This window comes from Orcinus orca, chromosome 19, assembly GCF_937001465.1.
Source record: "Orcinus orca chromosome 19, mOrcOrc1.1, whole genome shotgun sequence".
NCBI lineage: Eukaryota > Metazoa > Chordata > Mammalia > Artiodactyla > Delphinidae > Orcinus > Orcinus orca.
This window is the reverse complement of record NC_064577.1, coordinates 2,911,861-2,926,839: the sequence shown is the minus strand read 5'-3', so window position 1 is coordinate 2,926,839 and position 14,979 is coordinate 2,911,861. Positions and strand designations below refer to the sequence as shown.

At 34.7% G+C, this 14,979-nt stretch overlaps 1 protein-coding gene across 9 annotated transcripts in view; it reads left to right on the top strand.

Annotated features, from left to right (window-relative positions):
* ZNF207 (zinc finger protein 207) overlaps positions 1-14,979 on the top strand; it is a 57,745-nt gene that overhangs the window by 10,314 nt on the left and 32,452 nt on the right. For 5 of the 9 annotated variants that reach the window (XM_049701809.1, XM_049701807.1, XM_049701804.1 and 2 more), the window contains 5 exons: positions 430-587; positions 1,764-1,856; positions 2,852-3,094; positions 3,687-3,846; positions 3,990-13,455. In XM_049701809.1, the coding sequence (XP_049557766.1) occupies positions 430-587; positions 1,764-1,856; positions 2,852-3,094; positions 3,687-3,846; positions 3,990-4,150 (815 nt within the window). In that variant the 3' untranslated portion in view covers positions 4,151-13,455. The remainder of the gene's footprint in view (positions 1-429; positions 588-1,763; positions 1,857-2,851; positions 3,095-3,686; positions 3,847-3,989; positions 13,456-14,979) is intronic. The other 4 variants (XM_049701811.1, XM_049701810.1, XM_049701806.1 and 1 more) reach the window with 3 other exon arrangements.

Here is a 14,979-nt window from a genome sequence, read left to right as displayed (position 1 = left end):
AAGCCTAATTGTTGGCTTTGCCCATATACAGGGTTTCTAGTGGTATCTTTCACGTCCCAAAATTCTGAAGAGACGCAAAGGTGTAGAAAGTTGGAGGCAAAACTGTTCCAAGGGGGCAGGTGCCCAAGTACTTTGGGCTTCATTGAGTTCAGCAGTCAGTCGTCAGTATTGATAACTTCGTAGTATAGAATCTTGTTTTGTGTGTGTCTGTGCCGCACGGCTTATGAGATCTTGTTGGTTCCCTTACCAGGGATTGATCCCGGGCCATAGCAGTGAAAGCCGAGTCCTAACCACTGGACTGCCAGGGAATTTCCTTGAATCATTTTTAATTTAATTTAGTATGTTTTAATGGCAAAGTTTTGAGGAAGTATTTTTTCTGAACTAAATGTTTCAGCAACAGGGTCCCACTCCAGTATTTCTTCTCTGCAGGTATGCCCCCTCCTGTTCCACGTCCTGGAATTCCTCCGATGACTCAAGCACAGGCTGTTTCAGCGCCAGGTATTCTTAACAGACCACCTGCACCAACAGCAACAGTTCCAGCTCCACAGCCTCCAGTTACTAAGCCTCTTTTCCCCAGTGCAGGACAGGTAAGGTTAAATTTCTGAAAAAGAGCGTGCTTATATTTAAAGGTAAAGTGGTGGTGTTCACTGAACTCTTTGAAAATGTCAAGTCATTTTAAAAATTGTAATCTTCTTAATACAGTTTATTAACTATACTGAAGAAGTGGTGTTCTCTTCCATTTTTGCACACATTGATTTCCTTTACTCAGAAGGTTGACTGGAACCAGAAAATAGTGTAGTATGTTATTTTTTTGTAGTTGTGAACTCTGGTTATTCTTAGCTTTAGTTAGAAATGAAAATTTAATTTCTGGGAACTTAAATACATAAAAATGTTATGAGGTCCTCCTTTACCTAATGAGCTATGAGTAGAATGAAAACCAAAGTCAAAAAATCCTAAGACCTTAGCAAATAATTTTTGGGCTCTTCCTTTAGTCTAGAATTGTGACAGACAGTAGTGCCTCACTGTTGCTGGAAGGGCATCATTTAATGTCTTTTGACCTAGTCACACTCATATTTCCTACTCGTCCTTTTTTTTTCCCCTCCCCAGAACTCAGAAGCAAAAAATCCTTTTATATATAGTATGTATATAATGGTTGTTACCTTCGCTTTTTCACCCCAGTTTGATGCAGAGTTAAGCAGATGTATTTAATTCATTCAGAATTGAGACACTCAGGATGTATGTTCTTCATTGTTCACCTTAAAATTATCCCTTAGATGTTTTCTTTTTTCAATTTTTTTTCTGTTTGTAGTTGCTAAATTAAAAGCATTACTTTTTAAGTACATTAACATGTTTTTGAGGTGGGGGTTTTTGTTTATTGTTTATTTTGTTTATCCTATTAATAAACTTTTGGCAAAAATTGTAGTTATCGATGGAGAATTGGATTGAAGTGTCAATAATGCATCATAATTCTCAGTTTAAGGTTTCAGTTTTGAAATATAGTGTAAAACATTAGTTTTAGGGGAAAAAATCTGTGGTTAATTAGGTTTATTGGTGTAGAATTTAGAAAGTTTTTTTGAGGCTCATAGTGTCACTCTGTTTATTGTAAATGCATTAACTGCCTGCCTCTATAAAACAGATTTGATTGCATTGTATTTTGCATTTAGAAAAATGCAATCTATACTGAAAAAAAAAGTCTACCACGTGGCTTATTTTCACCCATTTGTTTGGAGACTTTTCATTGTTTCCTTTCTTTTATGCTACAGATGGGGACACCTGTAACAAGCTCAAGTACAGCTTCATCCAATTCAGAAAGTCTGTCTGCGTCTTCTAAAGCTCTGTTTCCTAGCGCAGCACAAGTACGCAGGAAGTTGCAGTTTAAAATTGTTAAAAATGGCTTTATAACTTCATTAACCCTTTGGACCCTACTTTAAAACTAAATCTTTTCCCAAAAATACGTTTAATTTTTCTAAAGTAAAATTAATGGCTTATAAATCAATGGTATTTGAAAATTTGAACTGCCTACTAATAGAAAAAAATATACCCCAAACTCCTATGGTTCTAAAGGGTTAAAAGCATGTAAGCAGTAAATGCATTTTAGTGGCCAATGGTTAGCCTGATGCATGATTAAGCTATTCTGTTTTATGCTGTTTAATGCATCACATATAATGTAAGGAAATTTAGTACTCTGCATTTGATTCTAAAAGTTGGCCTAGTTTACATGTTTCAGATGTTCAGTGTTATGAAAAGTAACAAATTTATTACTTGGTAACTTTATACTTAAAAGCTTACTAAACTCTTTAGTCCATCATAATAATCTAGCCATTGTTAATTGGGAGGGCATTGTATTACTATATAAAGAATACTTCTGAAGGACATATCTTTAATGTGTCACCATTGGTAGTTATTATTTATGTTATACTTAGTAACTGAAATTTATCCAAACATTTGTATTCTATAATTTTTAACTATTTTTTTTTTGAGCTCCTTGGTAGATTAATTTTAAAAAGGAATTTAGAATGATGATAATAGAAAATATGCTATTCCATTTTATAATATCTTCAATTAGGAATAAATACAAAGCTTTGTAAATTAAGTAATTTCTGGTGAAGAGATAGATGATATCTGAGAAGTTACATAAGCAGTCTAACTTGTTTCTTGTTTCCACTGCTGTGGTTTGGATGTACATCTTTTGGTATTATGTGTTATCTCGAATTTTGTGGATTGTTCATGATTTTAACTTTCAGTTTTGTCCCTTATTGAATGTTAGTGTCTTGTTTTTAAGTTAAATAGGTAGTAGATATATTCAGTTTTGGATTTTGAAGTTTTGTTGATGAAAGATAATGTTTTACAGGCTCAGGCAGCTGTCCAAGGACCTGTTGGTACAGATTTCAAGCCCTTAAATAGTACCCCTGCAACAACTACAGAACCCCCAAAGCCTACATTCCCTGCATATACACAGTCTACAGCTTCAACCACTAGTACAACAAATAGCACTGCAGCTAAACCAGCAGCTTCAATAACAAGTAAGCCTGCTACACTTACAACGACCAGTGCAACCAGTAAGTTGATCCATCCAGATGAGGATATATCGCTGGTAAGTTGTTTACATTTTTCACTAGCAGAGTTTGATTGAGTACTGTGGTAGCAACTTGTCCATTTGAAAAGTTTTAATTTGTATACCAGTGGTCTTATGATCTGATTGAATGCTAAGTGATTTTTATCATTCTGATTTTTAAGAACCACAAAACAAAGTGAATATTGCATGTTTTGATCTTAGATACATCCCCCCTAAGACTATTTCTAAAAGAAGACAGTAAGTTGGGTTCTTACTCTCTCAAAAATTATTTTTGTTGTTCATAAATTTAATTAATTGAAGAAACAAGTGTGAGAGTCTGCAGGTCCCTTGCAGTCCATATACCTTCTTCATTACACAGTTTCTTGCTGAAGCAATTTATAATTTCTGGAAAGTTGTTCAATATAACGTGCTTCAAATATAAAAATAGGTAACGTTTTCTTAAGGCATCAAGATTTTAAGTTGGACTGGTTTGTGGGGTGAAAGTAATTGGGATGTAAGGGAACATTTAAAAATTAGTCTCACTCTGTAAATATAAAGACTTTAGATGCTTACCTTCATGCTTAACTCCCTGTGTTCAGATGTTTCACATTTCACATATTTTTATTCTTAGGAAGAGAGAAGAGCACAGTTACCTAAATATCAACGTAATCTTCCTCGACCAGGACAGGCTCCCATTGGTAATCCACCTGTTGGACCAATTGGAGGTATGATGCCACCACAGCCAGGCATCCCCCAGCAACAAGGAATGAGACCCCCGATGCCGCCTCATGGTATTCCTCTTTTTACATTTATTTTATTTAGTGGATTTTCTGAGTGTACACATGAAACAGATTTATCTGCAAAGTGCATTGCATTTAAAAGTACAAGGCAACAGACTCAATCTATTTTTTTGTGTTTTAAATGTGTTTTTTAGGTCAGTATGGTGGTCATCATCAAGGCATGCCAGGTTATCTTCCTGGTGCTATGCCACCGTATGGGCAGGGACCGCCAATGGTGCCCCCTTACCAAGGTGGGCCTCCTCGACCTCCGATGGGAATGAGACCTCCTGTAATGTCGCAAGGTGGCCGTTACTGATCTTACTTCATCCAGTCTAATAGGTTTGGAGATTAAACCTTTTCTCAACTTGTGCTGTTTATATAGCCAAGCTTCCGTCAATAAGGCTTCATTGTGACTTTAACAAACATTATCTTCCCACATACCAGGAACTATTGGACATTTATTTTACATGGGAAAATTTATTTGGAATAATAAAGCAGGAACTTTTCCTGAAGTTGCAATTTATACTGTATGGCTTCTTTTTCATGTTTCATCTAGGTTTTTAGAAGTGAAGTATAGTAAATTTGGTTCGTTATATTGTGAAGGCGCTGGAATTACATGAACATACCACCCTAATAAAGGCAAGTTCTGTAAGCTTATGTTGCTATTTGTAAAGTTATGCCTTCGCAGCATTTCAGATGCTGTTGGACTTCATGTCCCCAACCTAGCTTGGTGAGGGCTGTAACTGTCTTCAAGTACCTGTACATTGGAAGTCTGAATGTGTAACAATATTTAATGTATTTAGAGTTCCTCATGTTTCAGGGTTTAAGAAATCTGACCCACCAAGGTCATGTGACTTTTCTGTACTGTTAAACTTCATTGTAATAAAATGAGAGAAAAATTTATGCCTTTTTATTCATAACCCAGCTGTGGACCACTGCCTGAAAGGTTTGTACAGATGCATGCCACAGTAGATGTCCACATAATAAAATTCGTAGTTATACCAATGCAGTTTTGATATATCATTGGATTCTGTCTTTGAATTGTAGGTTGTTCCTTAGCTGCATGTTTTAAACTGGACAGTATATGTAGAATTGTATGTTAGTCCTTCAGTTGACAGAAAAACTTAGATATACCTATGAGTCATTACATGGGTATGAAATCTTTGTATTGTGTCACCTTTCCACCCCCTTGGTGTGTCAATATATGTTAGCTATCATAGATATTTGAAATGTAAACCTTAATATTCCCTCCTTCCTGCTGATGTTTAGAGCCTAGTGCCAGACCCATTCATTTCCTTCTGATTATTTTTGAAACTGCGGTACTGTGTGGACCTCAGAAGCTTTTCAGGTGCAAACTTCTAGAAGCTTAGGTGCATGCAGTAATAGCCTTCTGTACTGTTAATGACTGGTATATATTCTAATGTTATGATGAGAATCTAAATGTGCCTCTGTTAAGATGGTTAACAGATGGATTTGAAATTTTTTATTATGTTCCTGGAAGATTACATTATTTCTTTGATTAAATGGCTACCTTCTGTTATTATTAAGCCTAAATGGCTTTTTACTGTTAACCTTTTCATTCTTGGAAATTTGAATGTTCAACTGTGTTCTATGGAGAACTTTTCTGTAGAGATGACTGCTATTATTCAGTATCTTACATTGCAAGTCTCATATATTAATAGCCTTGTTGACCTCTTTTTGGCATCCATTTTTTTGATTTTCATTTTTACAGAGTACTTTTATGACTAAGTATCAAATGACCTGTACAAAGTATCATTATTAATATATTATGAACTCAGGTTTAGTTTTCCTCAATATAAAGTTAAGACAGCTAAGAAAATAACATTTCTTTATAACCTTTATGTGAAGGTGTAGGTATAAGGCACAGAATCTGAAGTTTTGTATAAACAAAAGAAAGCTTTAACCATATAAGAAAATACTGAAAGATGTTTTAATTATCATAAAAGAGTGTATATAAGTGACAAGTAAAAGTCATTCATCTTAAACAAAACATTGTAAGTATTAACAAAGCTGAGTGTTATTTTAAATCTATTTTGCTCCAGTGGTTTTACAGCTCCTGTGCTATTTTTGAGGGTCAAAAAATTTCATAGTTTGAAAAGGCAACATGCATGTATCGCCAAGAATGCATTTCTTCCTGCTGCCAGCAGCCAAGTCTCTACCCCTTTCTCACCAAACGCCTGTCTACGTAAATACGTAATAGAAATTATCATATACTTCTTAGATTTGGCAGCATGTTTATCATACTGCCAAAGAAAGACCTGTGTTGAAAATCTTTTAAGGTAAAAATGGCATAATTAAATTTAGAATTATTAAATAGGAAATATTCTCCCAAACCAAATTTCTCTCAGGCATTTCATGTACAGGCTTATCAACAAACTACGGATGGATTATAGCAGTGGGGGAGAGGAATCAGGAAGAGGGAAAAAAATGGGTTAGTAATGTTTCAAAAATTATGCAAAGCTTGATTTGCATTGATGCAAAGAGAACTGATATATTGAGGTTTGTTGCTATCTGAGGTCAGAAAGGAGAAAATATTGCCACTTTTAAAGAAATGATAGAATTCTAATTAAAAGTTAATTCAAAATGTTATGCACAACACTTAGGCACATCGTTCATCTGTTGTATTTTGTAGGTATATGGCTCAGATGGTGCCCATTTGGTATATTTAATGTGTAATTTGTGCATGCATCAGAGTGTAATTAAGCTTCTAGAAAATATCTTTTACCTAATTGCTTCTGGGGTCCATAATGTGGTTAAATCACGAGTGGAACAAATTATGTTGAAATAATTAACTCTGACTTACGCTTTCTTAAAGAATAGATGGAGTTGAAATAAACTTCATCTGCCCTCACAGAAGACAGCTTTGGGACTTGGTATATACCGGCAGGCATTGTGATTGCCATAATTTAGGAAGTTGTAAGATTAATGGGGCTGCCAGTTTTGGCTCTTACCTTACATCCACTGTTACCACTTTCTTTAAAAAAACAAAAACGATTTTTGTCTGGCACTAGTTTCTATTGTGTGTATGACAGTAACAAGACCAGCAGGTGAGGATCAACTTTTGAGTGACTGCTGGATATCATTTGATTTGAATACTATTTTAGCAATCTTTCACACTTTTACTGTTAGGAATGGGGTAAATATTCTTTGAGCACTCCTGTTCCACTGATCAAGTCACATACTGAACTTAAACTCAGTTTAATTAAATTTAGTTATTTGCAGAGGTGGGCGAGATTCCCAGTAAAAGTATGGGCTCAGAGTGGAATTATAATGGACAATAGATTTTTTTTTTTTAAAAAGAGCTACTCTTTTTTCCTTTGCTTGCTTGATCATTGGGATTTTTTTAAATGCATGTCTTTTAAATTAATTGGGTAATGTTTTTCTAAAATTAAAATTTTCTTCTTCCTATAGCCCTGCCATAGGACAGGCTGAGGCTGAGTCTCAGTGTTGCCCTGTTCAGTCTGAGGCAAGTGGGATTTATTTTATTCCTTATAGGGGCTTTCACAGCTTTATGGCTGTTGGATATTCATGTCCCCAAACTTGCAGCAAGTTTGGTGAAGGCCCCTAAATTTAATTAAATTTAGGATTTTTATACTCTCTTGGCAGAGAAGGCTCTATATTAATATTCACGTTTGACTGTGGTGTTAATAAACAGAAAAAAGTATTTGATATATGTAATTTTATCTAATTTACTTTGTGTTACATAATATTTAACAGCCTCAGTAAAGGTGATGTTATTTATATTGAACTTGAGTAAATTGACAAAATTTGACGTTCTTGATTTGGAGGCATGAAATGTTTCATTCAAATTTTCCCTTTCACTTTTAGGAAAACCTTACTGGTTATTTTCTGCTCAAACTATTAAATTTAACCTCAAGGATAATAATCATTGGAAATGCCACTGGATACTGAAATCTGCATTTTTAATCCCAAAGTTATGCATTGAACGTTAAGGTTGAAAGGTCATCTGGAAATGCTTGTGACTTTTAATATTTCCAAATTTCACCACATTAGAGCAAATGTTAATGTAGAGCCCTGTGAAAAGTGGGAAGATGGTGTGTATGTGTGGTATGTATGCGTATACACTACACATTTGATATAATAAAAGAGTTTGGGTATTACACACTTACCAGTATGGATGGATTACAAATTTTCAGGCAGCCAAACTGAAATTGTTTCACATAGTAAAGTTTAGTATATTGAATTGTGGTTTTGGAACGATTATTTTGAGTTTCATTTTTATCCTTACTGAACAATATTTGATGCAATATGCACACATGAAAAACACCCGTGTTTGTTTCCAACTAAAAATTGCTTTTATTTGGTGGAAAAAGTTGTGTTTATGTGTGTATGTTGTAGTGGGCAAGTAACGGGGGAACTGAAAGAGAGGCCAAAACATTAACTTGGATTACTTTTGTTCCTTCCCGTGTTAAAGCCACTGTTCTATGCAGATAGCATTTTCCTCTGAACAGTAACAGTTCACTTATAGTACAATGTTTAGCAAACCCAGGCTTGTGTTTCTATGTGGTTTTAATTCTTGGAAACATAAAGAAGAAAAATGAATTAAATGAATTCCAAATTTTCACCTCTGTTATTAGAATATAAGCTTTTCTCTGTAACTGAATCATGGAAAAAAGATATTAATGTTTGAAAAAAGAATTGTGTCACAACAAAAAAATTCCACTGGAATATTTTACTACCTGCTCAATAACTGCATCTTTTAAGACTCCTCAGTTGGAGTTGTTTTCTGTTGCATCCATCATTCCCCAATATACTGAAATATTCAAGAGTGAAGTTGCTTGTCCTAATTCTAATAGTGATCATTGAAATAATTATAATTGAAATACCCTCTTAAATGCTTGAGTACTGGCGTGGGAGGGATTTTCTAAGGGAGACATAATTTGTTGAAGGTGATACAGATATCTAAGATGTAGGTTCTTCGATCTTTGTAGTCCTCTGACTCAGACAAATACAGTTTTGAGAATAACTTTCAGGTATCTATTATATCCACAGGTAAAACTTAGTAAATTACTGAAAGGAAATGTTGAAGTCACTTCTTTACTGAGATGAAATTTTGTTTAAGTAAACTGACACTTGTATCGGTTAGGGGATTTTTTAAAAAGTAGTAAACATGTTCCCTAAAATTTTGTGTAAATCAAGTATGTCTTTTTTTAAAGGCGGTATTTATCTACCTTATTGAATAACCTTTGTATGTTATTCCAAAATGAAACTGGTTTTCTTACTCTTTTATGGAAGTCTTCTAAAAGAAGAGATTGATTATAAGACTATTGACTATAAGGCAGAGTTTTGTAAGTAAACATTCTCCCATTTATGCTTCTGCTATCATGATTTGAATATTAGTATAGGTTATTCCTTTTTAGCCTTCTTTCTCAGTATTTTGTTTTCTGTCATCCGAATCATTTTAATAAATGATCTTTTGTTTTAATAGCATAGCAATCATCTGATATTTCTTGGCAAAATAAGCAGCTACTTTAATGATGTTATATATAGTGTCATGCACATAGTGGATATTCACAATTTTGTAATTAATGTTGTATTTTCAGAACTATACTTTCAATATCTTGGCTCTTAGGCATCCCCTGTTATGAATCTAATTCAAACTAATACATAGCAAATGGGGAAAGCGGGACCTCAGTTTGAGCTCCCTAATTAAACATCTCCAACATTTCCAAGTGTTTTCATGTTCTTACTTGGCATTTTTGTAGGAAAATAAGTTTGAAAGTATCATGTTTTAAAAAACTAGATTTCTTCAGTAAGGCTCAGAGGAGAATTGTTTTTTATAAGCATTGTTTTTCTTGCTGTGGACTTCATACATTTTTGCATAATAATTTGGCCATAAAAGGAAGAGCCTTTCATTTTCTTCCCAACTCTGGAAAAATAATAGCTTGAAACTGTATTAGTTTGAAATTTTTGAACCATTTCTCTTTAAATCTGTTCAACTAATCTCATGTATGTTCTCAGGGGAAATTACATTTTACGAGTCAGGATATAGAAATCATATTAAGGCAGAAATTGGAGACCCAAAGGAGATCGTCACTGAAGCTAATTTGAACTATTTCTATTTGAAGCAAATTGAACACTGTATTATAAATGAAGACTGGTTCATGGTTAGGTTCTTTAGGAGGCAAATAATCACCAGCTTTATCATGAGAATATGTTTGTGTATATGTTGTAATTTTGGGCACATTAACTACAGAGAAGATACATGTGAGTAAACTGTTTTAACAGTTGATTAGTTGGACCCCAGCCATTAATTCCAAATGCTGTAATGGTATGTAAGGTTGTGATATGGCACAGTTTCAGTAATGTGCTGTGTGTTTGGTCAGGGGTTTGTGTAATGCTTTGTTTGTAAAAAAGGGGAAGTCCTTTATTGGAATTCTCCGGGCCTTTTGGCATTCTTACTGTGTCTGGGTTTTTTTTTTATCATTATTATAGTTAAGAATCATATGCCTTCGTTTTTGTTTAAATGTGAGGAACTGGCAGTGAAATTCATTGATGCCCAACTTGGATAAAAATGAAGAATGTTGTTTGCCCAGCTTACAACACACAGACCAGTAGTGATTATTTGGGTGAGAGGCCATTGTACAGTATCGTTAGACTTTTAAGAACCTTAAATGTAATGGAAGGTAATAGTATTTTGGCCTTGGTTTACATTCGTTATGCAAGATTTCATCAAATCATTTATTATAATGTAGCTCATTCTTAATATTTTTATTTATAAATAATTTGGCAATCAGATGAAAATAAACAAGGTTTACCACGTCATTTTCCAGTTTCTACTAATAAAACAAGTCTGCTTAACTACCCAAGTGGACCAAGGGAAGCGTTATTAAAGTTTCTGTAAGTTTGAGTTAGAAAAATATGGGAGATTTAGTTACTGAGCATAGCCTGCCTTTTAGCTATTAGCTTGTTAGTGTACTTATAGGAGAAGCAATAGAATGTGCTTTTCAGCCCATGTGTTTAAAATGGAAAATCTTTAATATACAGAAATGAAGTCAAGTATTTTAGAAGTTGAATTTAAAATATTAAAAATTGCTTGTTTCTGTGGGATGTGTCTTACATGTACTTAAATCAGAAATTATCATGCAGAGATTTTTATTCCTAGATATATGTACCCCCCTCTCCTTTTAGAGTAACCCATATCTTTATAGTACACATACTGGAATATATAATTTATTAAAATTGAGAGGTGTCCAGGAGATATACAGTATTATTAACTCATTCTCATAAGGTCACTCTAAATTTAATAGCCAATATAAGGTACTTTTTGTAAGACAGGGAAATTTTTTTTAATGTAGTAATGTCAGGCTCTGAGGAAATTTTATGCACATTGACTTTTTAAACTATGAATTGAACTCCTCAGTTTAATACAATTTGTGTTTTTGTTAACTAGCAGCAGAATTTCAGCATTTGCTACTTACTGGTAGAGAAGAAAAATCCCACAGCCCTGCCAGTACAGGTTAGTTTAATCTGTAAGTACCTGATGTTCCTATTTTTTTCAAACATATCCATATAACCCACACCAGGAAGAAAGCTGTGCAGTTACTTAAATGTGAGTATGACATTGGACACTTCTAAACACTCAGTACTTGGGCCAAAGTAGCTCTAGGTTTGCTCACCTGAGTTGTAATAAAGGTGTGATACTGCTCCTTTATTATCGGGTTACGGTTAAACCTAAATAGATATGTTGTACATAGAAAGAAGACTGAAAGTTTTAATTGGCTATATGCTCATGTTGGTATATGGAGTACAGGTGTTTGGGTCCAGGGTCTCCTACTTAAGCCGCTCCTTGGTACTCATACTTACCTTTTAACTTTTTACAGTATGAATCAACAGATAAAAAGTCAAGTTTCCTCACCTCTAGTAGTGATAAATGGTGTGCAGTCATATGCCAGAATATATTTTTATGCTGCTTTTTTGTTCTTAGATATTTTTAGTAACTCTTGTTGTAAGTACTAATTTTGTTCATCCTTTTTGTAAACTATAACCTGTTGGTGCACCACCACTGTGGGTTCATTTTAATTTGAACTAAGAAGAACCTTTTTAATATTCAGATGAAAGCTGACTACCCATCAAGAAATCTAGACACATTCTTTGCATATTCCTTTTGAGGAGCAGTGAGGACATAACAGGTTGTGAAAGTTATGTTAAAGTTTTTATTAGTTTCATTGGTTCTACCAGCGTTCATTGTTGTCTTGAACCATCCTTCAGAGATTTCCTTTAACCTTTAAATATTGTGCTCTTATGTTGATAAAAATTTTAAATACTGAGGAGAGAAGAAGAAAGTATACAATTTAGTTTATACAAGCCTACCTGAACCATTCTGCTATTCTGTATGGCTTCCTCTTCACCTTAAGTGTAATATTGTATAATGTGAGTCTGTCCGTACAACTACTGATTTTTTACTCCTGTTAAAGTGGGATGGTGATAAAGACCTTGATTTATCAACCGATAATAAAATATATTTTATAAGATATCCACTTGTTTTTTAACATAAAATTGCCTAAGGGCTTAAGTTTCATTGCCTTTCACAGTTTAATCTGTATAAGAAATGGCGTAGATACAGTGGAATGGTTTTCCTTAAAACCATCTCTTTAAAGCTGCTTTTCTGGTGAGTACTATTTTATACTTTTATATATCACTATTTTTCCATTTAAATTTAACTTAAGTTGGACACTTTGATCAAAGTGTATGAGTTTCTACACTCTTATTACCTGAATTGAGAATGTTAAGGTGATTATTTTACCTCCCTATGTTTCTCTAATAATTGGGGCTCACTTTTTTCCTGACCTTCACTTAATAGACTATATAACTGCAAAAACTTTAACATGTAAATTATTTCTTTTTGGTGAGATAGGAAAGATGTTTTTACTCAAAACTAGTGTTAAAACAATTTTTATTTTAACTTAAAAATTTTTTTAGTTGACAGGCAAAAGTGGTTTTTTTCCTCAATGCTTTTGGTTGCCATGTTGCATAGGTTTAAAATTTAAAGACCAGAATTTTTGTCTAGTGATTCTTGAGTAGTTAAGCTGGGAATAGAGTTGAAGGAAAGCTTGCCCAAAATGGTCATGCAGACTAATTGCTTACAGGAGTCTCTGAGTGAAGCTTGAGAATTTCAAATGTATTCTTAAATCATTCTAACCTTGCATGAAAAACTTGGGTTGGACTACTGATTTCTGGGATTGTGTATACCCGTGAAAATTAGCCTGAGCATATTTCTAATTACTTGATCCCCTGTTAAATCCCTCCGTCATTGTAACACGTGGATTTTTTCTCTCTAGCTTTTAGCCACATCCTACCTAACATCAGTTTATCTTAAGGATGTTTTCACATTGTATTTCCTGCTGTGATCTTTGTAAGCCAATAATAAAAAGTCAGCTCATGCTTTTTAGTATGAACAGTGATAGTCTTCTAAAATAAATCTGAAAATTTGAATATGTGATAATGGTAATGTATTCTTCTAGATAAGCACTACACAAAGTGTGGACCCTCAATTTATGTCTTTAAGATTTAAAGTGAAGTAAATTTCTAAGGAACTCTGTCCTTTCCTAGCAAGGATAAGCAGACACTGAAAATTTGGTAAGTATGTAACTAAATGCATGTAATAGTGATGAGAATAAGTAGCCAAATTTCCACAGTTTAAGCTAATATTTAGATGTGAACAAGAATTCTTAAATCTTTGCGACTTAATGAATGTGTCTAGAATTTTTACAAATTTGTGTGCACACTGATTAAATTGAAATGTACCTTACTCCTTTGTCTGCATTGTTTTCTTTTTATTTTCTATGGTGTTTTACTAATTTCATATTTCAGGGTTTTTTCAGGGTAGAAATAAGTGGCGGGTAAAGAAAATATCTTCAAGAATAATTATTTAAACCTCCCTATCTTAAAACTCAGTGATGACTTTCAGTTTATGTAGGCCTTCTGTTTTTCAGCTCCAGTTAAAGCTGACAGTAGACAACTGATCAAAAATGGGAAAGAAATCTTTGTGCTCTTCCTGGAGTATTGTAGGAATCATCGTATAATAATATTAAGCCAATGCTGGATTTTCATGGAAGGAGTGGTTTTTAAATAAGAGAAAAAGGTGGTGAGATTTTGGAATCTCTCCTCCCTGGAACTGCATTACTATTAAGAGTAAATAGAGGTTAAAGTGAAAACATTTAATTACTACAGCAGGGAAGGTGATTTATATCTGAGCGGTATGTCTACAGTTTTCTAAACTGGTATAGCATTATTTTGTGAAGTGGTACAAGATCTTAAAGGGTTGGGACCCGGGTTGGGGTGTTGGGGGTGGGTGGCTTCCCTCCATTCAGTCTCCAGGTTTCACTCCAGCATTGTACTGGCAAGGAGGGAAGTGAAGAGCAAGTCATACAAGGGGTATGATACGATGATAAGGAGGACCTGAACAAAACAAACAAGGGAGGATAAATGCTAGTCCATGTGTATGATTAAATGGTCTAGCTAAACAAAAAGATATTGAGTAGTGGCATAACCTTAAGTGTAAGTAAGTGAACTCTCTGATTTAAAGGTTGTAATTAAATACTAGCTTTAAATTATTACCAACTTCAAAACTCTAGCTGCCCCCCAAAAAAAAAATCATGGGGGAATTCCCTGGCAGTCCAGTTAGGACTCGGCGCTGTCAATGCCAAATTCCTGGGTTCCATCCCTGGGCAGGAAACTAAGATCCTGCAAGCCCGCAGCTTGGGCCCACCGCACCCCTCCTCCCTCCCCAAAAAGGAAAATACTAGCAATTAATACTTGGAATTGTTTTGGGCAGGGTGTGTTTAAAATTTTTTCTTAATACAAGTGGTAGTGCATTTTGGGTTTTTTGCGTTACGCAGGCCTCTCACTATTGTGGCCTCTCCTGCTGCGGAGCACAGGCTCAGCGGCCATGGCTCACGGGCCCAGCTGCTCCGCGGCATGTGGGATCTTCCCGGACCGGGGCGCGAACCGTGTCCCCTGCATCGGCAGGCAGACTCTCAACCACTGTGCCACCAGGGAAGCCCAGTAGTGCATTTTGTCACTTTGACATAGCACCTGGAAGCTAGTGCATAAGAAAAATGGATGACCACGTTTATAGTAGTTAACTATATTAAATTTTAG